This window comes from Carcharodon carcharias (assembly GCF_017639515.1).
Source record: "Carcharodon carcharias isolate sCarCar2 chromosome 33 unlocalized genomic scaffold, sCarCar2.pri SUPER_33_unloc_1, whole genome shotgun sequence".
Taxonomy (NCBI): Eukaryota; Metazoa; Chordata; class Chondrichthyes; order Lamniformes; family Lamnidae; genus Carcharodon; species Carcharodon carcharias.
The window spans coordinates 3,782,803-3,805,609 of NW_024470690.1; the positions used below are offsets into that span (position 1 = coordinate 3,782,803).

The 22,807-nt window shown below is 52.3% G+C and overlaps 1 protein-coding gene across 3 annotated transcripts in view; it reads left to right on the forward strand.

The window, feature by feature from the left end:
• LOC121274142 (arf-GAP domain and FG repeat-containing protein 1-like) overlaps nucleotides 1-22,807 on the forward strand; it is a 109,743-nt gene that overhangs the window by 34,616 nt on the left and 52,320 nt on the right. For all 3 annotated transcript variants that reach the window (XM_041181317.1, XM_041181316.1, XM_041181318.1), the window contains exon 3: nucleotides 20,894-21,009. In XM_041181317.1, the coding sequence (XP_041037251.1) occupies nucleotides 20,894-21,009 (116 nt within the window). The remainder of the gene's footprint in view (nucleotides 1-20,893; nucleotides 21,010-22,807) is intronic.

Consider the following 22,807-nt stretch of genomic DNA (forward strand, 5'->3'; position numbering starts at 1 on the left):
CCTGTTCCACCTCACACCATCTCCTGCTGCATTATTCACTACTTTCCAGCAGAGTCCCCAATACCCGACAGGCAGCACATTCAGCTCTGCAGAAAGCAGTCACGTCAGTAGCTGCATTTATTCTCCATCGCTCATGTACAGTACAGCAGTGACTGTGCTTCAGAATCACTTCACTGGCAATGAGGTACTTTGGGATTACAGCGAGGACATGAAAAATGTCTTATAAATGCACCTCTTCCCTCCCTCCTCCATTTTTTTAATGGTTTATTAAAGTCAGTGTCTCTCTCAGCCAAAGGACAGGTTTCACAATCAATTTTAAGTAAAATGCAAAAAAAAACTTAACGTTTAGGCAAAAATTCGTCAGTAGCATTGCAGTCAACAGCACCACCTTCGTTTCACCGGGCAGCCATTCCTTCTTTGGGATTACCTTTTGCTTGAACCATTGCTCCTTTTGAACCCTTCCTAACGCCTCATTCCTGGAGTGTAGCTGTACTCCTGCGCCATGCCGCACAGAGGGTCAAAATCAGTAATAGGCGTCTCTGCTGATCCAGGTGTCGGTGTCTCGAAAGGACTGGAGAGCCAGACGGTAGAGATCATTCAGGCAGACGCCCCACCCTTTCCCCGTCTCCTCCGCCTGTGTCTGCCCCTCCTGCTACTGCTTCTCTCCCTGCCCACCAGCAGCCCCAACTCTGGCCCTTGCACCCCTCAAATCTGAGCCTGCCCCCGCACCAAGGCCCAACTCTGCCACCAGGGCAGCTGACCTCGGTTGTTGAGTCATGCCCCTCTCCCCCCCCTCGCTGCTTAGTGCTGTCCTGCTCTTCCCCCATCTTGGTTCAGGCTCAGCACCAAGCTGTCGTTGGAAACTTCAGGCTAGGCAGAGCTGCTGGCCAAGCCTGAGTTGCTTTTCGGCTGCAGCCACCATCACTGCCTCGCCTGTGGTGTCTTCTGGTGTTAGAACGAGTAGGGGGAGGGGAGTAACCTTCCCCCCTCCCCTGAGGGTACTCATTTGTCTCCTATCTCGCACCAAGTTCCATTCACCCAGCATCATCACCTGCACTTGCTGATCCACACAGGCAGCTCCTCAAAGTTAAAATTCCCCTCCTTCTTTCCAAATCCCTCATGGCTCACTCCTCCCAACCTCTAACCTGCTCCGGCGCTGCAAGCTTCTCAGCTGTCTGCTACCCTCTAATTTCAGCCTCTTGCCATGTCTCCGATTCCCATTGCTCCACCATTGGCGGCCGGGCCTTCAGCTGCCTGGGGCTCTGCAATTCCCTCCCTAAACCTCTCCGCCTCTCTCCCCTTCATGTCACCCCTTAAAACTTCACTTTTGGACCAAGCGCTTGGTCACCTGTCCTAATATTTCCTTGTGTGTCTCTGGGCTGTCTTGTGAAAAACCTTGGGTGTTTTACTATGTTAAAAGCTGTATAAATGCACATTGTTGAAGCCTTTTAATTTGCAGATAACCTCAGCTGATCAAGGTGAGAGATAGGGTATGAGTAATGGAAAACTTTCCATTTCAAGCACTCCATTTCAGCGTCAAACACTCCCAGCGCAGATAGTCTGAGTTAGAAATTGAGTATTAGCCACAGGAATTTGGATATTGACTGATAATCTTTCTGAGGGATGTTGATTCAGGGATAAATGTTAGCTCTTTGAATAGTGTCCATGAGATCTTTAACATCCTCCTGAGTGGACAGACTGGTCCCTCGGTTCAAGATCTTATCCGAAAGAGAGCACTTCAAAGAGTGTAGCACTCTCTCAGGACTGCATTAGGAGTGACAGCCTGGAATATTGTCCTTGAGCCTTTGGAGTGTGCACTTGAACCCTTGACTTTCTGACTCACAGGGGAGCTAAAACTGAGTCATGTACATCCAGATAGACTTAAACAATAAACTTCAATCAAGACAGCGAACCCGTAAGTAAGAGCAGAAAGACTTAGTTTATTTAGCACATGATCACACCCTCAGGACATCCCAGAGTGCTTCACAGCCAGAGAATTACTTTTGTAGTGACTTGGCTGGAGGAGGTGACTGACAGTCTGTGAGTGTGCCCCTAGCCAAGCTGTCCCAGTACAGCTACAACACTGGCATCTACCCAGCTGTGTGGAAAATTGCCCAGGTATGTCCTGTACACAAAAAGCAGGACCAATCCAACCCAGCCAATTACCGCCCCATCAGTCTACACTCGATCATCAGTAAAGTAATAGACAGTGCTATCAAGCGGCACATGCTTAGCAATAAGCTGCTCACTGATGCACAGTTTGGGTTCTGCCAGAGCCAGTCAGCTCCTGACCTCATTACAGCCTTGGTTCAAATATGGACAAGAGAGCTGAACTTGCAAGGTGAGAGTGACTGCCCTTGGCATCAAGGCAGCATTTGACCGAGTGTGGCATCAAGGACCCCAAGCAAAACTGGAGTCAGTGGGAATTGGGTGAAACTCTCTGCTGGTTGGAGTCATACCTAGCACAAAGGAAGATGGTTGTGGTTGTTGGAGGTCAGTCATCTCAGCTCCAGGACATCACTGCAGGAGTTCCTCAGGGTAGTGTCCTAGGCCCAACCATCTTCAGCTGCTTCATCAATGACCTTCCTTCCATCATAATGTCAGAAGTGGGGATGTTCGCTGATGATTGCACAATGTTCAGCACCATTTGTGACTCCTCAGATACTGAAGCAGTCCATGTCCAAATGCAGCAAGACCTGGACAATATCCAGTCTTGGGCTGACAAGTGGCAAGTAACATTTGCACCACACAAGTGTCAGGCAATGACCATCTCCAACAAGAGAGAATCCAGCCATTGCCCCTGATGTTCAATGGCATTACCATCACTGAATCCCCCACTATCAACACCCTGGGATTACCATTGACCAGAAACTGAACTGGACTAGCCATTATAAATACTGTGGCCACAAGGGCAGGTCAGAGGCTAAGAATCCTGAAGCGAGTAGCTCACCTCCTGACTCTGAAAAGCCTGTCCACCATCTACAAGGCACAAGTCAGGAGTGTGATGGAATACTCCCCGCTTGCCTGGATGAGTGCAGCTCCAACAACACTCAAGAAGCTCAACACCATCCAGGACAAAGCAGCCTCGCTTGATTGGCACCCCATCTACAAACACACTCCCTTCACCACCGACGCACAGTAGCAGCAGTGTGTGTACCATCTACAAGATGCACTGCAGAAACTCACCAAGGTTCCTTTGACAGCACCTTCCAAACCCACGACCACTACCATCTAGAAGGACAAGGGTAGCAGACACATGGGAACACCACCACCTGGAAGTTCCCCTTCAAGCCACTCACCATCCTGACTTGGAAATATATCAGCCGTTCCTTCACTGTCGCTGGGTCAAAATCCTGGAACTCCCTTCCTAACAGCACAGTGGGTGTACCTACACCACATGGACTGCAGCGGTTCAAGAAGGCAGCTCACCACCACCTTCTCAAGGGGCAATTAGGGACAGGGGATAAGTGGTGGCCCAGCAGCGAAGCCCACATCCTGGGAAAGAATTGAAAAATAAGTTAACACCACAATGTGGATAATGGAAACAGCTCACTAACTGCCTGGCCAGCTGAGCTTCAGATGTGGCTAAGCCTGTTAGCTAGTTCTCCCGAGGCGATGGCGCTTGCTATTTACTGCCTGTCTTCACAAACATCAGCTGATCCAGAACACTGGAACTCTCATCGAAACTGGCAATAAGCCCTGTCCACACATCACCCTCTGTTCCCTGACCCCCTGACCTACACCGGCTCCCGGTCCTGCCACGCCTCAATTATAAAATTCTCCTCCTTGTTTTCAAATCCAACCCCCGTGATGTTGTCCCTTCACCATTTCCATAACCTCCTCCGGCCCTGATTCCCGTCGCTCCGCCATTGGCTGCCGTTCCTTCAGCTGCCTGGGGCGCTAAGCTCTGGAATTACCTCCCTAAACCTCTCCGCCTCTCTCTCCTCCTTTAAGATGCTCCTTAAAACTGACTTCTTTAACCAAGCTTTAGGTCACCTGTCCTAATTGCTCCTTTTGTGGCTTGTCCTTAAGTTTTATATGGAAACGCTGCCTGTGAAGCCCCTTGGTCTGCTTTACAATGGTAAACAATTAAATTTCATGCTCTTTAATTAAATAGAATATGCTTAACAAGACTAGGTTACATAATGCTTGGAGGAAAGGAACACTTTGCATTTCAGGCACCCAGTTCCAGCATCAAACACTCCCGGGACAGGTACAGCACGGGGTTAGATACAGAGTAAAGCTCCCTCTACACTGTCCCCATCAAACACTCCCAGGGCAGGTACAGCACGGGGTTAGATACAGAGTAAATCTCCCTCTACACTGTCCCCATCAAACACTCCCAGGACAGGTACAGCACGGGGTTAGATACAGAGTAAATCTCCCTCTACACTGTCCCCATCAAACACTCCCAGGACAGGTACAGCATGGGGTTAGATACAGAGTAAAGCTCCCTCTACAATGTCCCCATCAAACACTCCCAGGACAGGTACAGCACGGGGTTAGATACAGAGTAAATCTCCCCCTACACCGTCCCCATCAAACACTCCCAGGACAGGTACAGCACGGGGTTAGATACAGAGTAAATCTCCCTCTACACTGTCCCCATCAAACACTCCCAGGACAGGTACAGCATAGGGTGAGATACAGAGTAACGCTCTCTCTACACCTTCCCCATCAAACACTCCCAGGACAGGTACAGCACGGGGCTAGATACAGAGTAAATCTCCCCCTACACTGTCCCCATCAAACACTCCCAGGACAGGTACAGCACGGGGTTAGATACAGAGTAAATCTCCCTCCACACCGTCCCCATCAAACACTCCCAGGACAGGTACAGCACGGGGTTAGATACAGAGTAAATCTCCCTCCACACCGTCCCCATCAAACACTCCCAGGACAGGTACAGCACGGGGTTAGATACAGAGTAAAGCTCCCTCTACACTGTCCCCATCAAACACTCCCAGGACAGGTACAGCACGGGGTTAGATACAGAGTAAAGCTCCCTCTACACTGTCCCCATCAAACACTCCCAGGACAGGTACAGCACGGGGTTAGATACAGAGTAAAGCTCCCTCTACACCGTCCCCATCAAACACTCCCAGGACAGGTACAGCACGGGGTTAGATACAGAGTAAATCTCCCTCTACACTGTCCCCATCAGACACTCCCAGGACAGGTACAGCACGGGGTTAGATACAGAGTAAATCTCCCTCTACACTGTCCCCATCAAACACTCCCAGGACAGGGACAGTCCGGGTTAGAAGTAGGGAATTGTCAGTGAGCAAAGTGTTTTAGACCCAGCTCAGAAGAGTGCTGACATGCGGGCCCACGAACAGAGGAGATTCTCATCCATCTGTTCACAGGTGGGCTTGAATCAGGATCCCAGAGGTGAAAGCTCCAAACAACAGCCAGTTCTCTCCCTGCATCCCTCCCCCATCACCCACCCTTTCTCTTCAATCTTCAAGGTGCAGCCTGGAATGAGAGGGAGGAACCGTCTGTCTGCTCATCACTCCCTCACTCAGACACGCATACTGCAGTGGCCTCAAATTTAAAATTCTCACCTTTGCCCCTCCCTAACCCTAATTTCCTCCAGTCCCCAACCGTCATTCCATTTCTGTCCTCTTGTACCTCCCTAATTTTAATCACTCTACCATTTACAGTAAGGCCTTCAGCTATCATGCATCATAACATCTGAAGTACCCTCCCTCAATCTCTGTTTTTCTCTCTCGCTCTGTCTCTCTCGCTCTGGGAAGCAGAATTGAGAACCAGAAAAGAAAATCAAACAATTCAGGTCTGTAAACCAGAGACAAGGAAGGATTTCAAAAGGAAATTGGATGGGTGCTTAAGGGAAGTAAACTTGCCGGGATTCGAGGATAGAGCGGGGGAATGGGACTGATTGGATTGGTGTACGGAGAGCCAGCATTTATTTGATGGGCTGAATAGCCACCTCCTGTGCTCTCATGTTTTTGTGACTTGAGTTGCTGGTTATTTTAAAGAGTGATATTTGACTTGAGGGCCTGTCAAGGAGTTAATGTGCAGGATGAGCTGTCCTGTTTCAGACATTCGCTAACTCCTGATGACACCTATGGAGACACCCAGCCCTAGGAAGTAACAGGTGTGTCAGCAGTGTCTTTACAAATATGAATTGCTCGACTTCTTTTTGGTTCTCATTTTCTTCCCTGTCTAGAGGCTGGGAATCCTGTGGACAGTAACTCACCTCCTGACTCCCTGAAGCCTGCAAGGCACAAGTCAGGAGTGTGATGGAATACTCCCCACTTGCCTGGGTGCGTGCAGCTCCAACAACACTCAAGAAGCTCCAGGACAAAGCAGCATCCACCACCTTAAACATACACTCCCTCCACCACCGATGCACAGTAGCAGCAGTGTGTGTACCATCTACAAGATGCACTGCAGCAACTCACCAAGGCTCCTTCGACAGCACCTTCCAAACCCATGACCACTACCATCTAGAAGGACAAGGGCAGCAGACACATGGGAACATCACCACCTGGAAGTTCCCCTCCAAGTCACTCACCATCCTGACTTGGAAATTTTTAACTGTTCCTTTCACTATCGCTGGGTTAAAATCCTGGAACTCCCTCCCTAACAGCACTGTGGGTGTACCTACACCACATGGAGTGCAGCGGTTCGATAAGACAGCTCACCACCACCTTCTCAAGGGGCAATTAGGGATGGGCAATAAAAATGGTGGCCTAGCCAGCGACGCCCACGTAGGTTCCAGCACCTTGTGCAATCAGCTCATGTAGGTCCAGAGAGAGAGAGTGTTGGCAGGCTGGTTGGCTACAGTGTGCATCGTAACCCAGGCAATCGGTTTTAGTGATAAAAGCAAAATGCTGCGGATGCTGGAAATCTGAAATAAAAATAGAAAATGCTGGAACAGCTCAGCCGGTCTGACAGCATCTGTGGGGAGAGAAACCGCATTAACATTTCGAGTCCATATGACCCTTCTTCAGAGCTACGGAGAAGTAGAAATGTGATGGAATTTATACTGTTTAAGGGGGGTGGGGTAGGTGAAGCTGGAAAGAAGGCCAGCGATAGGTGGGGACAAAGGAGAGACTGACAAAGATGTCATGGACAAAAGGATAAGGGGAGTGTTAATGGCAGTGGTAAGGAGGTGCTGATAGTAGTATAAAGGTCAGAAAGCAGAATGTGATAATAGCAGGACAAGGGTAAGCACTCTGGAAAGAGCAACATGAACAAGTAACAGATGGCCCTTGTGGGGGTGGGGTGGAGGGGCAGTGGTGGGAAAAAAAAAATCGAAAATGGGATCAGAAGGGATAAAAAAGGGGATAAAACAATGAATAAATGAATGAAAATAAAAATAAGTGGATAAAAATAAAAATTAAGTCAAGAAAAGGGATTAAAAGGGGGGTGGGGATGGAGGAGAAAGTTAATGGTCTGAAGCTGGTGAACTCGATGTTAAGTCCGGAAGGCTGTAAAGTACCTAATCAGAAGATGAGGTGCTGTTCCTCCAGTTTGCGTTGGGCTTCACCGGAACATTGCAGCAGGCCAAGGACGGACGTGTGGGCATGAGAGCAGGGTGGTGTATTGAAATGGCAAGTGACAGGGAAGTCTGGGTCATGTTTTAGTGATGTTGGCTGTGGAGTAAGAGTTGACCCGGACCCTGAGAACTTAGTGCCATAGGGATCTTTCACTTCCAGCTGAGGGGGCAGGCGGAACCTCAATTTAAGGCCTCGTCTGGAAGAGGGCACCTCTAACACCACAGCGCGCAGGCAGAATTGCACTGCGGAGGTCACGCTGCATTTTCAGCTCCCTGGCGTGGGCCTTTGAACCCATGACCTTCTGACTCGGAGATGAGCGCCTGAGTCATGGCTGACACGCGGTGATTAAAGCAGCAGGAGCACCGTTACTGTCTGACTCACTGCAGACTGGAGCCTTGAGGTCTGGGACTCTCAAACCCTGTCTTCAGTGCGAATGCAGTGAATGGGTGTGTCCCCAGTTGTGAAAAGCAGTCAGTGCAAAGAGGAAATTTCTGTTGACAACTGAAGAACTGGAGGAAATGCTGGCCACAGCCAGAGTACACACTTGCACTTTGTACTCTCTCCTTTTTCTCTCTCTCTCAAAATCTTTTTCTTTTACTTCCTCTCAACCTTTTGGATGGTGCCCTCTTCCTCTCTCTCTCTCGCAACCTTCCCTCTCTCCTGCTCTCTCTCTCCCCCCTGCCCTTTTTCTCTCTCGCCCATTTTTTCCCCTTTCTCTCCCCCCTCCGCCACTCTTTCTTTCTTTCCCTTTTCCTCCCCTTCCATCTCCCTCTAACCCTCTCCTCCTCACTCCTCTCTCCTCTCTCTCTTGCCCTCTGTCTCCCATTTGGGAGGGAAACCTGCCGCCCTTACCCGGTCTGGCCTACACGTGACTCCAGACCCACAGCAGTGTGGTTGACTCTTAACTGTCCTCTGAAACGGCTGAGCCAGCCCCTCAGTTGGACAGAGCTGGGCAGTAAATGCTGGCCTTGCCATCTGCATTCTGTGGATAATTTCTTCAAAAACTTTGCAAAAGTCCTGGTAGCTTTTTTTTGTGTGATGTTGGTTGAGGCATCAATATTGATGGGGACACCTTTAAAATAGTGGCGTTGGGATCGTTCAAAACCTTGATTTAACATCTCATCGGAAAGACTCACTCAGGACTGCACTGAGTGTGTTGGCCTCGCTTATGGGCTCAGGCCTCTGGAGTGGGCCTGCCTGACAGACACTGTCTCGGCTTGGAGTTAACTAATGACTGCCGGAAACTTCAATGAGCGCCCTAGGCCTGTAATGCAGGATTGGGAAGGAACAGAGGACGGGACACAATAGCTGAAGGGGACAGCATTAAGAAAGGGCAAACTTCCATTTCTGGCGGGTTTGCAACCGTCACCGACAAATGGGACAGCCCAATTTGTGCACAGCAATATCCCACAGACAGTGAATGCGGGCCAGTGTTCTGACCTTGGTGATGGTGACTGAGGATAGGGCGTTGGCCAGGACAGTGAGAGACCTTCCAGTGCACCATGGGCTCAATCTGTACACACCTGAATGGGGGCTTGGGGAATGGGGGCGGTGAGGGGACGTGCTGGTGTCTTGCTTTAACAGCTTGTGAGAAAGCAGGCGTCCACCGTCAGCAGTGCAAGGTCCGGGGGGGCTTGTGGGGGGGGGGGGGGGGGGTGCGGGGGTCAGTATCCAAAACGCGCTCAGTTCCCATGACGGGGTTCCCAGTGGCCAGCTGCTATGTTGGACAGGACCACTGCAAGAATGTAGAGCGTTGGAGACGGAAGGAGGGAGCGAGTTGTGTGATTCAAGTGATTCAGCCTCAGGCAGGATGCAGGAAGGAGGGTCCAGTGTGTGAGAAACAGTTGAAAGCTTCTCCCTGGGGTAAGGGGAGGGGACTTTAGCAGCTTCCTGTGGGGGGTACAAACAGTGACACCTGCCGTCGGGTGAAAGTTATCAGGTGTTTGCAGCTCCGAAATGAGGAAGTTGAGAAGAAAATTACTTCATAGACGCTATGAGATTTAAGGTGGGAGACTGGTGAAGGTTATTGAAGGTGGAATCGTAAATGGGTTCAAATTTCACCCAATAAACCACTGGAAGCAAGGAGCACAGGCCGGTTGTTCACTCAGAGGGTTTACGTAGACGCATTGTCACCAGGCTTACACCTCCCACACACACACACACACACCCTGGTTCCCAGGAACTTTCAAATTGCCTTCTTCAATGTTTAAAAGTGAAGTAGTGCTGGGATTCAGAACGAAACTGAGAAATTGCTGGAGAGCACTCAAACAGCTCATGCAGCAGAGACACAAACTCATCATTGCAGGCCAAGGGCCTTGGTCGGAACAGCTTTTCAGCAAGTGCAGCTCCAGGGCTAAGGGGTGGGAAGGGAGAGAGGGGTCACAAGGGAGGCCTGTGAATGGGTGAAGGGATGATGGTGCAGGGCAAAACTCTTATTTTAGGGGATGCCAGAGATGAGAGTATTTTTTTCTCTCTCAGGGCTGGGAGTCTGTGCAGCTCTCTTCCCCAGAGAGTGTTTATATTGGGGAGTGGGGGAGCCGGGTGTTTGTATTGGGGACTGGGGGAGCCGGGTGTTTATATTGGGGAGTGGGGGCGCCGGGTGTTTATATTGGGGACTGGGGGAGTCGGGTGTTTATATTGGGCAGTGGGGGAGTCGGGTGTTTATATTGGGGACTGGGGGAGTCGCGTATTTATATTGGGGACTGGGGGAGTCGGGTGTTTATATTGGGCAGTGGGGGAGCCGGGTGTTTATATTGGGGAGTGGGGGAGCCGGGTGTTTATATTGGGGACTGGGGGAGCCGGGTGTTTGTATTGGGGACTGGGGGAGCCGGGTGTTTATATTGGGGACTGGGGGCGACGGGTGTTTATATTGGGGACTGGGGGAGTCGGGTGTTTATATTGGGGACTGGGGGAGTCGGGTGTTTATATTGGGGACTGGGGGCGACGGGTGTTTATATTGGGGACTGGGGGAGTCGGGTGTTTATATTGGGGACTGGGGACGACGGGTGTTTATATTGGGGACTGGGGGAGTCGGGTGTTTATATTGGGCAGTGGGGGAGCCGGGTGTTTATATTGGGGACTGGGGGCGACGGGTGTTTATATTGGGGACTGGGGGAGTCGGGTGTTTATATTGGGCAGTGGGGGAGTCGGGTGTTTATACTGGGGACTGGGGGAGTCGCGTATTTATATTGGGGACTGGGGGAGTCGGGTGTTTATATTGGGCAGTGGGGGAGCCGGGTGTTTATATTGGGGAGTGGGGGAGCCGGGTGTTTATATTGGGGACTGGGGGCGCCGGGTGTTTATATTGGGGACTGGGGGAGTCGGGTGTTTATATTGGGCAGTGGGGGAGTCGGGTGTTTATACTGGGGACTGGGGGAGTTGCGTGTTTATATTGGGGACTGGGGGAGCCGGGTGTTTATATTGGGGACTGGGGGAGCCGGGTGTTTATATTGGGCAGTGGGGGAGCCGGGTGTTTATATTGGGGACTGGGGGAGTCGGGTGTTTTTATTGGGCAGTGGGGGAGCCGAGTGTTTATATTGGGGACTGGGGGAGCCGAGTGTTTATATTGGGGACTGGGGGAGTCGAGTGTTTATATTGGGGAGTGGGGGAGTCGAGTGTTTATATTGGGGACTGGGGGAGTCAAGTGTTTATATTGGGCAGTGGGGGAGCCGGGTGTTTATATTGGGCAGTGGGGGAGCTGGGTGTTTATATTGGGCAGTGGGGGAGCCGGGTGTTTATATTGGGGAGTGGGGCAGCCGGGTTTTTATATTGGGGACTGGGGGAGCCGGGTGTTTATATTGGGGACTGGGGGAGTCGGGTGTTTATATTGTGGCCTGGGGGAGCCGGGTGTTTATATTGGGGACTGGGGGAGCCGGTTGTTTATATTGGGGACTGGGGGAGCTGGGTGTTTATATTGTGGAGTGGGGGAGCCGGGTGTTTATATTGGGGACTGGGGGAGTCGGGTGTTTATATTGTGACTGGGGGAGTCGGGTGTTTTTATTGGGCAGTGGGGGAGCCGGGTGTTTATATTGGGGAGTGGGGGAGTCGTGTGTTTATATTGGGCAGTGGGGGAGTCGGGTGTTTATATTGGGGACTGGGGGAGCCGGGTGTTTATATTGGGGTCTGGGGGAGCCGGGTGTTTATACTGTGGACTGGGGGAGTCGAGTGTTTATATTGGGCAGTGGGGGAGCTGGGTGTTTATATTGGGCAGTGGGGGAGCTGGGTGTTTATATTGGGGAGTGGGGCAGCCGGGTTTTTATATTGGGGACTGGGGGAGCCGGGTGTTTGTATTGGGGACTGGGGGAGCCGGGTGTTTATATTGGGCAGTGGGGGAGCCGGGTGTTTATATTGGGGACTGGGGGAGCCGGGTGTTTATATTGGGGACTGGGGGAGCCGGGTGTTTATATTGGGGACTGGGGGAGCCGGGTGTTTATATTGGGGACTGGAGGAGTCGGGTGTTTATATTGGGGACTGGGGGAGCCGGGTGTTTATATTGGGGAGTGGGGGAGTCGGGTGTTTATATTGGGGACTGGGGGAGCCGGGTGTTTATATTGGGCAGTGGGGCAGCCGGGTTTTTATATTGGGGACTGGGGGAGCCGGGTGTTTTTATTGGGGACTGGGGAAGCCGGATGTTTATATTGTGGCCTGGGGGAGCCGGGTGTTTATATTGGGGACTGGGGGAGCCGGGTGTTTATATTGGGGACTGGGGGAGCCGGTGTGTATATTGGGGAGTGGGGGAGCCGGGTGTTTATATTGGGGACTGGGGGAGCCGGGTGTTTATATTGGGGACTGGGGGAGCCGGTGTGTATATTGGGGAGTGGGGGAGCCGGGTGTTTATATTGGGGACTGGGGGAGCCGGTGTGTATATTGGGGAGTGGGGGAGCCGGGTGTTTATATTGGGGAGTGGGGGAGCCGGGTGTTTATACTGTGGACTGGGGGAGCCGGTGTGTATATTGGGGAGTGGGGGAGCCGGGTGTTTATATTGGGGAGTGGGGGAGCCTGGTGTTTATATTGGGGAGTGGGGGAGCCGGGTGTTTATATTGGGCAGTGGGGGAGCCGGGTGTTTATATTGGGGAGTGTGGGAGCCGGGTGTTTATATTGGGGACTGGGGGAGCCGGGTGTTTATATTGGGGACTGGGGGAGCCGGGTGTTTATATTGGGGTCTGGGGGAGTCGAGTGTTTATATTGGGCAGTGGGGGAGCCGGCTGTTTATACTGTGGACTGGGGGAGTCGAGTGTTTATATTGGGCAGTGGGGGAGCTGGGTGTTTATATTGGGGAGTGGGGCAGCCGGGTTTTTATATTGGGGACTGGGGGAGCCGGGTGTTTATATTGTGGCCTGGGGGAGCCGGGTGTTTATATTGGGGACTGGGGGAGCCGGGTGTTTATATTGGGGACTGGGGGAGCCGGGTGTTTATATTGGGGACTGGGGGAGCCGGTGTGTATATTGGGGAGTGGGGGAGCCGGGTGTTTATATTGGGGAGTGGGGGAGCCGGGTGTTTATATTGGGGAGTGTGGGAGCCGGGTGTTTATGTTGGGGAGTGGGGGAGCCGGGTGTTTATATTGGGGACTGGGGGAGCCGGGTGTTTATATTGGGGAGTGGGGGAGCCGGATGTTTATATTGGGGACTGGGGGAGTCGTGTGTTTATATTGGGGACTGGGGGAGCCGGGTGTTTATATTGCAGAGTGGGGGAGCCGGGTGTTTGTATTGGGGACTGGGGGAGCCGGGTGTTTATATTGCAGAGTGGGGGAGCCGGGTGTTTATATTGGGCAGTGGGGGAGCCGGGTGTTTATATTGGGGAGTGGGGGAGCCGGGTGTTTATATTGGGCAGTGGGGGAGCCGGGTGTTTATATTGGGGACTGGAGGAGTCGGGTGTTTGTATTGGGGACTGGGGGAGCTGGGTGTTTTTATTGGGCAGTGGGGGAGCCGAGTGTTTATATTGGGGACTGGGGGAGTCGAGTGTTTATATTAGGGACTGGGGGAGTCGGGTGTTTATATTGGGGACTGGGGGAGCCGGGTGTTTATATTGGGGTCTGGGGGAGCCGGGTGTTTATATTGGGGTCTTGGGGAGCCGGGTGTTTATACTGGGGACTGGGGGAGTCGAGTGTTTATATTGGGGACTGGGGGAGCCGGGTGTTTATATTGTGGCCTGGGGGAGCCGGGTGTTTATATTGGGGACTGGGGGAGCCGGGTGTTTATATTGTGGCCTGGGGGAGCCGGGTGTTTATATTGGGGACTGGGGGAGCCGGTTGTTTATACTGGGGACTGGGGGAGTCGAGTGTTTATATTGGGGACTGGGGGAGCCGGGTGTTTATATTGTGGAGTGGGGGAGCCGGGTGTTTATATTGGACACTGGGGGAGTCGGGTGTTTATATTGTGACTGGGGGAGTCGGGTGTTTTTATTGGGCAGTGGGGGAGCCGAGTGTTTATATTGGGGAGTGGGGGAGTCGAGTGTTTATATTGGGCAGTGGGGGAGTCGGGTGTTTTTATTAGGCAGTGGGGGAGCCGGGTGTTTATATTGGGGTCTGGGGGAGCCGGGTGTTTATACTGTGGACTGGGGGAGTCGAGTGTTTATATTGGGCAGTGGGGGAGCTGGGTGTTTATATTGGGCAGTGGGGGAGCCGGGTGTTTATATTGGGGACTGGGGGAGCCGGGTGTTTATATTGGGGACTGGGGGAGCCGGGTGTTTATATTGGGGACTGGGGGAGCCGGGTGTTTATATTTGGGACTGGGGGAGCCGGGTGTTTATATTGGGGACTGGGGGAGCCGGGTGTTTATATTGGGGACTGGGGGAGCCGGGTGTTTATATTGGGGACTGGGGGAGCCGGGTGTTTATATTGGGGACTGGGGAGCCGGGTGTTTATATTGGGGACTGGAGGAGTCGGGTGTTTATATTGGGGACTGGGGGAGCCGGGTGTTTATATTGGGGAGTGGGGGAGTCGGGTGTTTATATTGGGGACTGGGGGAGCCGGGTGTTTATATTGGGCAGTGGGGCAGCCGGGTTTTTATATTGGGGACTGGGGGAGCCGGGTGTTTTTATTGGGGACTGCGGGAGCCGGGTGTTTATATTGTGGCCTGGGGGAGCCGGGTGTTTATATTGGGGACTGGGGGAGCCGGGTGTTTATATTGGGGACTGGGGGAGCCGGTGTGTATATTGGGGAGTGGGGGAGCCGGGTGTTTATATTGGGGAGTGGGGGAGTCGGGTGTTTATATTGGGCAGTGGGGGAGCCGGGTGTTTATATTGGGCAGTGGGGGAGCCGGGTGTTTATATTGGGGAGTGGGGGAGCCGAGTGTTTATATTGGGGACTGGGGGAGCCGGGTGTTTATATTGGGGTCTGGGGGAGCCGGGTGTTTATACTGTGGACTGGGGGAGTCGAGTGTTTATATTGGGCAGTGGGGGAGCTGGGTGTTTATATTGGGGAGTGGGGCAGCCGGGTTTTTATATTGGGGACTGGGGGAGCCGGGTGTTTGTATTGTGGCCTGGGGGAGCCGGGTGTTTATATTGGGGACTGGGGGAGCCGGGTGTTTATATTGGGGAGTGGGGGAGCCGGGTGTTTATATTGTGGCCTGGGGGAGCCGGGTGTTTATATTGGGGACTGGGGGAGACGGGTGTTTATATTGGGGAGTGGGGGAGCCGGTGTTTATATTGGGGAGTGGGGGAGCCGGGTGTTTATATTGGGGAGTGGGGGAGCCGGGTGTTTATATTGGGCAGTGGGGGAGCCGGGTGTTTATATTGGGGACTGGGGGAGCCGGGTGTTTATATTGGGGACTGGGGGAGTCGGGTGTTTATATTGGGGACTGGGGGAGTCGGGTGTTTATATTGGGGAGTGTGGGAGCCGGGTGTTTATATTGGGCAGTGGGGGAGCCGGGTGTTTATATTGGGGAGTGGGGGAGCTGGGTGTTTATATTGGGGACTGGGGGAGCCGGGTGTTTATATTGGGGAGTGGGGGAGTCATGTGTTTATATTGGGCAGTGGGGGAGTCGTGTGTTTATACTGGGGACTGGGGGGTTGGGTGTTTATATTGGGGACTGGGGGAGCCGGGTGTTTATATTGGGGACAGGGGGAGCCTGGTGTTTATAGTGGAGACTGGGGGAGTCGTGTGTTTATACTGGGGACTGGGCGAGCCGGGTGTTTGTATTGGGGACTGGGGGAGTCGTGTGTTTATATTGGGGAGTGGGTGAGCCGGGTGTTTATATTGGGGACTGGGAGATGCCGGGTGTTTATATTGGGGACTGGGGGAGCCGGGTGTTTATGTTGGGGACTGGGGGAGTCGTGTGTTTATACTGCGGACTGGGGGAGCCGGGTGTTTATATTGGGGACTGGGGGAGCCGGGTGTTTATATTGGGGACTGGGGGAGCCGGGTGTTTATGTTGGGGACTGGGGGAGTCGTGTGTTTATACTGCGGACTGGGGGAGCCGGGTGTTTATATTGGGGACTGGGGGAGCCGGGTGTTTTTATTGGGCAGTGGGGGAGCCGAGTGTTTATATTGGGGACTGGGGGAGTCGAGTGTTTATATTGGGGAGTGGGGGAGTCGAGTGTTTATGTTGGGGACTGGGGGAGTCGAGTGTTTATATTGGGAACTGGGGGAGTCGGGTGTTTATATTGGGCAGTGGGGGAGTCGGGTGTTTTTATTGGGCAGTGGGGGAGCCGTGTGTTTATATTGGGGTCTGGGGGAGCCGGGTGTTTATTCTGGGGACTGGGGGAGTCGAGTGTTTATATTGGGGTCTGGGGGAGCCGGGTGTTTATTCTGGGGACTGGGGGAGTCGAGTGTTTATATTGGGGTCTGGGGGAGCCGGGTGTTTATTCTGGGGACTGGGGGAGTCGAGTGTTTATATTGGGGTCTGGGGCAGCCGGGTGTTTATATTGGGGACTGGGGGAGCCGGGTGTTTGTATTGGGGTCTGGGGGAGCTGGGTGTTTATATTGGGGACTGGGGGAGCCGAGTGTTTATATTGTGGAGTGGGGGAGCCGAGTGTTTATATTGGGGACTGGGGGAGTCGAGTGTTTATATTGGGGACTGGGGGAGTCGGGTGTTTATATTGGGGAGTGGGGGAGTCGTGTGTTTATATTGGGGAGTGGGGGAGCCGGGTGTTTATATTGGGGACTGGAGGAGTCGGGTGTTTGTATTGGGGACTGGGGGAGCCGGGTGTTTATATTGGGCAGTGGGTGAGCCGGGTGTTTATATTGGGGACTGGGGGAGTCGTGTGTTTATACTGCGGACTGGGGGAGCTGGGTGTTTTTATTGGGCAGTGGGGGAGCCGAGTGTTTATATTGGGGACTGGGGGAGTCGAGTGTTTATATTGGGGAGTGGGGGAGTCAAGTGTTTATATTGCGGACTGGGGGAGTCGGGTGTTTATATTGGGCAGTGGGGGAGTCGGGTGTTTTTATTGGGCAGTGGGGGAGCCGTGTGTTTATATTGGGGTCTGGGGGAGCCGGGTGTTTATATTGGGGACTGGGGGAGTCGGGTGTTTATATTGGGCAGTGGGGGAGCTGGGTGTTTATATTGGGCAGTGGGGGAGCCGGGTGTTTGTATTGGGGACTGGGGGAGCCTGGTGTTTATATTGGGGTCTGGGGGAGCCGGGTGTTTATATTGGGGACTGGGGGAGTCGGGTGTTTATATTGGGCAGTGGGGGAGCTGGGTGTTTATATTGGGCACTGGGGGAGCCGGGTGTTTATATTGGGGACTGGGGGAGCCGGGTGTTTATATTGGGGACTGGGGGAGCCGGGTGTTTATATTGGGCAGTGGGGGAGCTGGGTGTTTATATTGGGCAGTGGGGGAGTCGGGTGTTTATATTGGGGACTGGGGGAGCCGGGTGTTTATATTGGGGACTGGAGGAGCCGGGTGTTTATATTGGGGACTGGGGGAGTCGGGTGTTTATATTGGGGACTGGGGGAGCCGGGTGTTTATATTGGGGACTGGAGGAGCCGGCTGTTTATATTGGGCAGTGGGGGAGCCGGGTGTTTATATTGGGCAGTGGGGGAGTCGGGTGTTTATATTGGGGACTGTGGGAGCCGGGTGTTTATATTGGGGTCTGGGGGAGCCGGGTGTTTATATTGGGGACTGGGGGAGTCGGGTGTTTTTATTGGGCAGTGGGGGAGCCGAGTGTTTATATTGGGCACTGGGGGAGCCGGGTGTTTATATTGGGGACTGGGGGAGCCGGCTGTTTATATTGGGCAGTGTGGGAGCCGGGTGTTTATATTGGGCAGTGGGGGAGCCGGGTGTTTATATTGGGGACTGTGGGAGCCGGGTGTTTATATTGGGGACTGGGGGAGCCGGGTGTTTATATTGGGGACTGGGGGAGTCGAGTGTTTATATTGGGGACTGGGGGAGCCGGGTGTTTATATTGGGGACTGGGTGAGCCGGGTGTTTATATTGGGGACTGGGGGAGCTGGGTGTTTATATTGGGGACTGGGGGAGTCGAGTGTTTATATTGGGGACTGGGGGAGTCGGGTGTTTATATTGGGGACTGGGTGAGCCGGTTGTTTATACTGTGGACTGGGGGAGCCGGGTGTTTGTATTGGGGTCTGGGGGAGCTGGGTGTTTATATTGGGGACTGGGGGAGCCGGGTGTTTGTATTGGGGACTGGGGGAGCCTGGTGTTTATATTGGGGACTGGGGGAGCCGGGTGTTTGTATTGGGGTCTGGGGGAGCCGGGTGTTTGCATTGGGGTCTGGGGGAGCTGGGTGTTTTTTTGGGGACTGGGGGAGTCGGGTGTTTATATTGGGGACTGGGGGAGTCATGTGTTTATATTGGGCAGTGGTGGAGCTGCGTGTTTACTGTCAGTCGCAGCAAGATCCACCTCATCTCTGCTGCGAGTGAGCCACTGACACAGAACCGTGGCTAATCTGGAGAATAGAACGGAGGCAAATTGAAGCAACAGTCCCAGTAAAACAGCATTAAACAGGTGATCCACAGGGATCCTCAGGCCGGGTCGTGTTTGTTTAGAAATAAGTGTCTGTGCCCATGTTTACACAGCAGGTTGGGTAACATCGATCTGGAGTGGATGTTTTTGTAACTGAACTCCACAAGGTCAGTTGGAAGTTCAGGTTGTTCACACACAGTATCAGGTTCCCACGTAGCCTTGTGGTTGTTGCCATATTTGCATGGGATAGTGTTCCACACAGTCCACAAGATCCCACTGTCTGTTTCCAGCTACAGCTGAGGCCTTGCCATTTGCTACCATGTCATGAGGTGGGTGGGGGTGAGGAACGAGAGGCTGGGGTTCCACTTCTGATGACCCCACCCCTCCCCCAATGCATTCCCGCTGGTAAGAGCTTGTAAATTGTTGAATCTTGCAGCACAGGACGTGACCACTCAGCCCATTGTGCCTGTGCCGGCCCTTTGGAAGAGAGCGAGCGAGCGCTGTGGCTCAATCTGAAAGTGCCCTGGGCTGTGGCCTCGTCGAATATTGAACCATTGCTGCTGGCATAAATGTATTTACTGCCAGTAACTAGCGGAACTCCTGGGCTTTTCACATCCATGCTAGGCAGCTCGGGAGGACCTGAAACTGAGGAGTCAATCAGCAAACATCCCTATACGTACAATCTGACTTGACTTCAGTAAAACTCAGCAGACCAGCACTGGTTCCTGCTAAAACCCTCCATTATTGCTCCATTGAGCATTTCCTCCTGAGGGTGTAATTAATACTGGCCAGTGTAAACCCGCAGATCGATGAAAGGCCTGAGGGAGTTTTTTTTCCCTGACTTTCTCCCCTGAGTGTCACCCTAAGTCAGCAGTCATGTAGAAATTTAAACTCACTGCTCCACTTCTCACTCGAGCCGCTTCGATCTCAGGAAGTCAAAACTTTCCTTCGCTTCCAGAAACATTTGAAACTCAGGGTTGGCACCAGTTGAAAGCGCTTACTGATTTACTGAGCCATCCTTTTTTTTAACCCCCAGTTATGCTGGTGGTCTGCACTACAGCCTTTGACCATTCACCCTGACTCCACACTGAAGATGAATGGCTCCTGCCCAGTGGGTGTTCCTGGCAGTGTTGAAGCAGGAGCCTCGCTCTCGGGGCTGCAGCAAAGTACCACATTCAGTGCTTTCCACATAATTTTTCCCGAAGCAAATAAGTTTTGTACAGAAGCTCTTTGAGTCTGCCTTCTGCTTCGGAATCCCTGGAATTACACGCCCCGGGGACTTCATTCATCTCCTTCCATTGGATTTACGCATTTACCTAGCGCCTTTGACGTAGTAAAACCTACCAAGGTGCTTCACAGGAATGGTTACCGGGCAAAACTTGGCACTGAGCCATGTGAGGAGATACTGGGGACAGGTGACCAAAAACTCAGCCAAAGAGGGAGCTTTTAAGGAGCCTCTTAAAGGAGGAGAGAGAGGCAGAGGTGTTTAGGGAGGGAATTACAGAGCTTAGGGCCCCAGGCAGCTGAAGACACAGCAGCCAGTAGTTGGCTAAAAGAAATCTGGGTTTGATGAGGACAGTTGGAGGAACACAGAGCTCTTGAAAGGTTGTAGGTGTTTATATGCTGAGGAGCTGTAAGTGAAATGCCACTTTTATCTGTTCTATGATAGCACTGTCTGTGCCCTGGGTGCTGTATCGATGCAACTTGTTCTGCTCTCAGTTCAATGTGTCGCAGGGGTGAATTGAGTCCTCATCAGCATCTGCTCCTGAACTGCTCCTTGCCAGTGGCCATTGGCTCTCTTGCCCCTACCACAGCGTCCAGATGCTCGTTTTCTATTTCAGCAGCCTTGTACTTTATGTAAATCTCCTCCAGTCCACGGCTTCCGCCCTCCCAACCCAGAATTACTGCTTATTCCCTGCTCCCTCTCTTCCTCCAAGTCCGATCTCTGCTCTTCAGAAACTCTCTGGAGAAACCACTCCATCTCACTGCCAGAAATCGATCCTTTAGAATCCTGCAAACCTCTCACTTTGACCGCCCTGGTGGCCTGGGGCCAATATTTATCCCTCATCTAGTACCTGGTGGTCATTATATTGCTGTTTGTTGGGATCTTGCTGTGCACGAATTGGCCACTGTCTTTTTACATTACAGCAGCCATGAAACTTCAAAAGTGCTTGATCGGTGGTAAAGCACATTGGGATGCCCTGGGATGCTATATCAATGCACGGCTTTTGCTCCCCACCCCAGTAATCTGGGGTGGGGTTTCCTGGGCACCAGACACCCTTTGTGGCCATCATTTCTGCATAAGCAGCGGGGCATTCGGCTTTGGCGGGTGTTTGGGGTGGGGCATTGCTGATGGGCCTGACCTCCCCTGACCCTCACGTACACTTTCCATCTCATCATGGGAGAGCGATCAGGAGCTGGAACCCAAGCTGAGATATGGGTACACGTGGGTGCGCGTATTTGTGTACACAGATGGAAAATGTAATCCTTGTGTTTGATTCCGTGCAGGTGTGTAGGCAGATTTGGCTGGGCCTCTTTGACTCTCGATCGTCAGTTATCCCGGATTACAGGGATCCACAGAAAATCAAGGAATTCCTGCAGGATAAATATGAGAAAAAGAGATGGTGAGTAATGTTGCGTTACAGAGCCCCTGTACAGAGTGCCATTCCAGTAAGTCCGGCTGTCTTGGCGCTCTCTCTTTGTTTCTGTGTAATTTAGATCCAGAGCGTCTAAGGGAACACCTGGAAGCGCATCTCAGCTATAAATCCACTCCCCGTTTCCCACCTCCCCCCTCCCACCCCGGCCACACTCACTAATGATTACCCCGTCTCCCAAAGAAACCGCTTTTCACTGGGATACGGATGCCAGGAAGCCCTCTGCTGCCTTGGCAGATTAACCATTCTTTGTGTGAATCTGGACTACTACCTGACTGCACGGAGCGTCACAAGCAAGGCCGATCCTGCTCTTGTGCTCCTCCAATCACCAGTCATTCCACACTTGCCAACTGGAGTCACTGGATAGTGGCTGGGGATTCGGAGCAGAAGCTCCCGATGATCCCCACCCCCTCGCCACCCCACCCCAACCATCTTCCGCCTTCCCTAGCCCACCTATGAACCTGGCTGAGCCTGGAATCTTCCTGATTTAGTATCTTTTGGTGAAAGGGTCAGTCATGGCTCAGTGGGTAGCACCCATCTCTTGAACCACAAGATTCCGGATTCGGTTCTCAGTCCAGGGCTTGAGCCCAAAGGTCAAGGCTGACACTCCGGTGCAGTGCTGAGGGAGTCCGGCATTGTCGGAGGTGCTGTCTTCTGGATGAAATTTTAAACTGAGGCCCCATTTGCCTCCTTGGGGAGAACGAGAAAGATCCCACGGCACTATTTCGAAGAAGAGTAGGGGAGTTATCCTTGGTTTAATAAAAAGCAAAATACTGTGGATGCTGGAAATCTGAAATAAAAACAGAAAGTGCTGGAAAAACTCAGCAGTTCTGGCAGCATCTGGGGAGAGAGAAGAAGAGTTAACCTCAGAACTGAAGAAGAGTCATATTCGACTCGAAATGCTGACTCTGTTTCTATTTCCCCAGATGCTGCCAGACCTGCTGAGCTCTTGCAGCATTTTCTGGTTTTGTTTGAGTTGGCCAATATTTATCCCTCAATCACCCTCACAAGTGACAGATTATCAGGTCATTATAACATGGCTGTTTGTGGGATCCTGCTGTGCGTGAATTGGCTGCCGAGTTTCCTACTACAGTAATGACACTTCAAAAAAGATGTACATTGGCTGTAAGGCACCTTGCAACGCCCCATGGTTGTGGAAAGCGCTATATAAATGCAAATATTTGATTTCTTTAAATGCTGCCTTCATTAGAGGAAGGTTTGGCTGCAGATCTGACAATTTTGTTCATGGGATGTGGGCATAGCTGGCTGGGCCAGCATTTATTGCCCATTCCTTATTGCCCTTGAGAAGATGCTGGTGAGCTGCCTTCTTGAACCATGGTGTAGGTGCACCCACAGTGCTGTTCGGGAGTGGCATAGTGGCATTGTTACTGGACTCGTAACCCAGAGACCCAGGGTAATGCTCTGGAGGCAAGGGTTTGAATCCTGCTACAGCAGATGATGGCATTTGAATTCAAAAGTTAAATCTAATGATGACTATGAAACCATTGTCGATTGTTATTTTAAAAAAAAAGCCAGTCTGGCTCACTAACATCCTTTAGGGAAGGAAATCTGCCAACCTTACCCAGTCTGGCCTACATGTGACTCCAGACCCACAGCAATGTGGCTAACTCTTAAACGCCCCTCTGAAATGGCCAAGCCAGCCACTCAGTTGTATCACAATCTGATGACTTCTGCACTCGATTTCCGGCGGTATTGTGAACCAGAAGGCGCAGTGTATTTGTGGCACCTGAAGTGTGACGTTTACAGA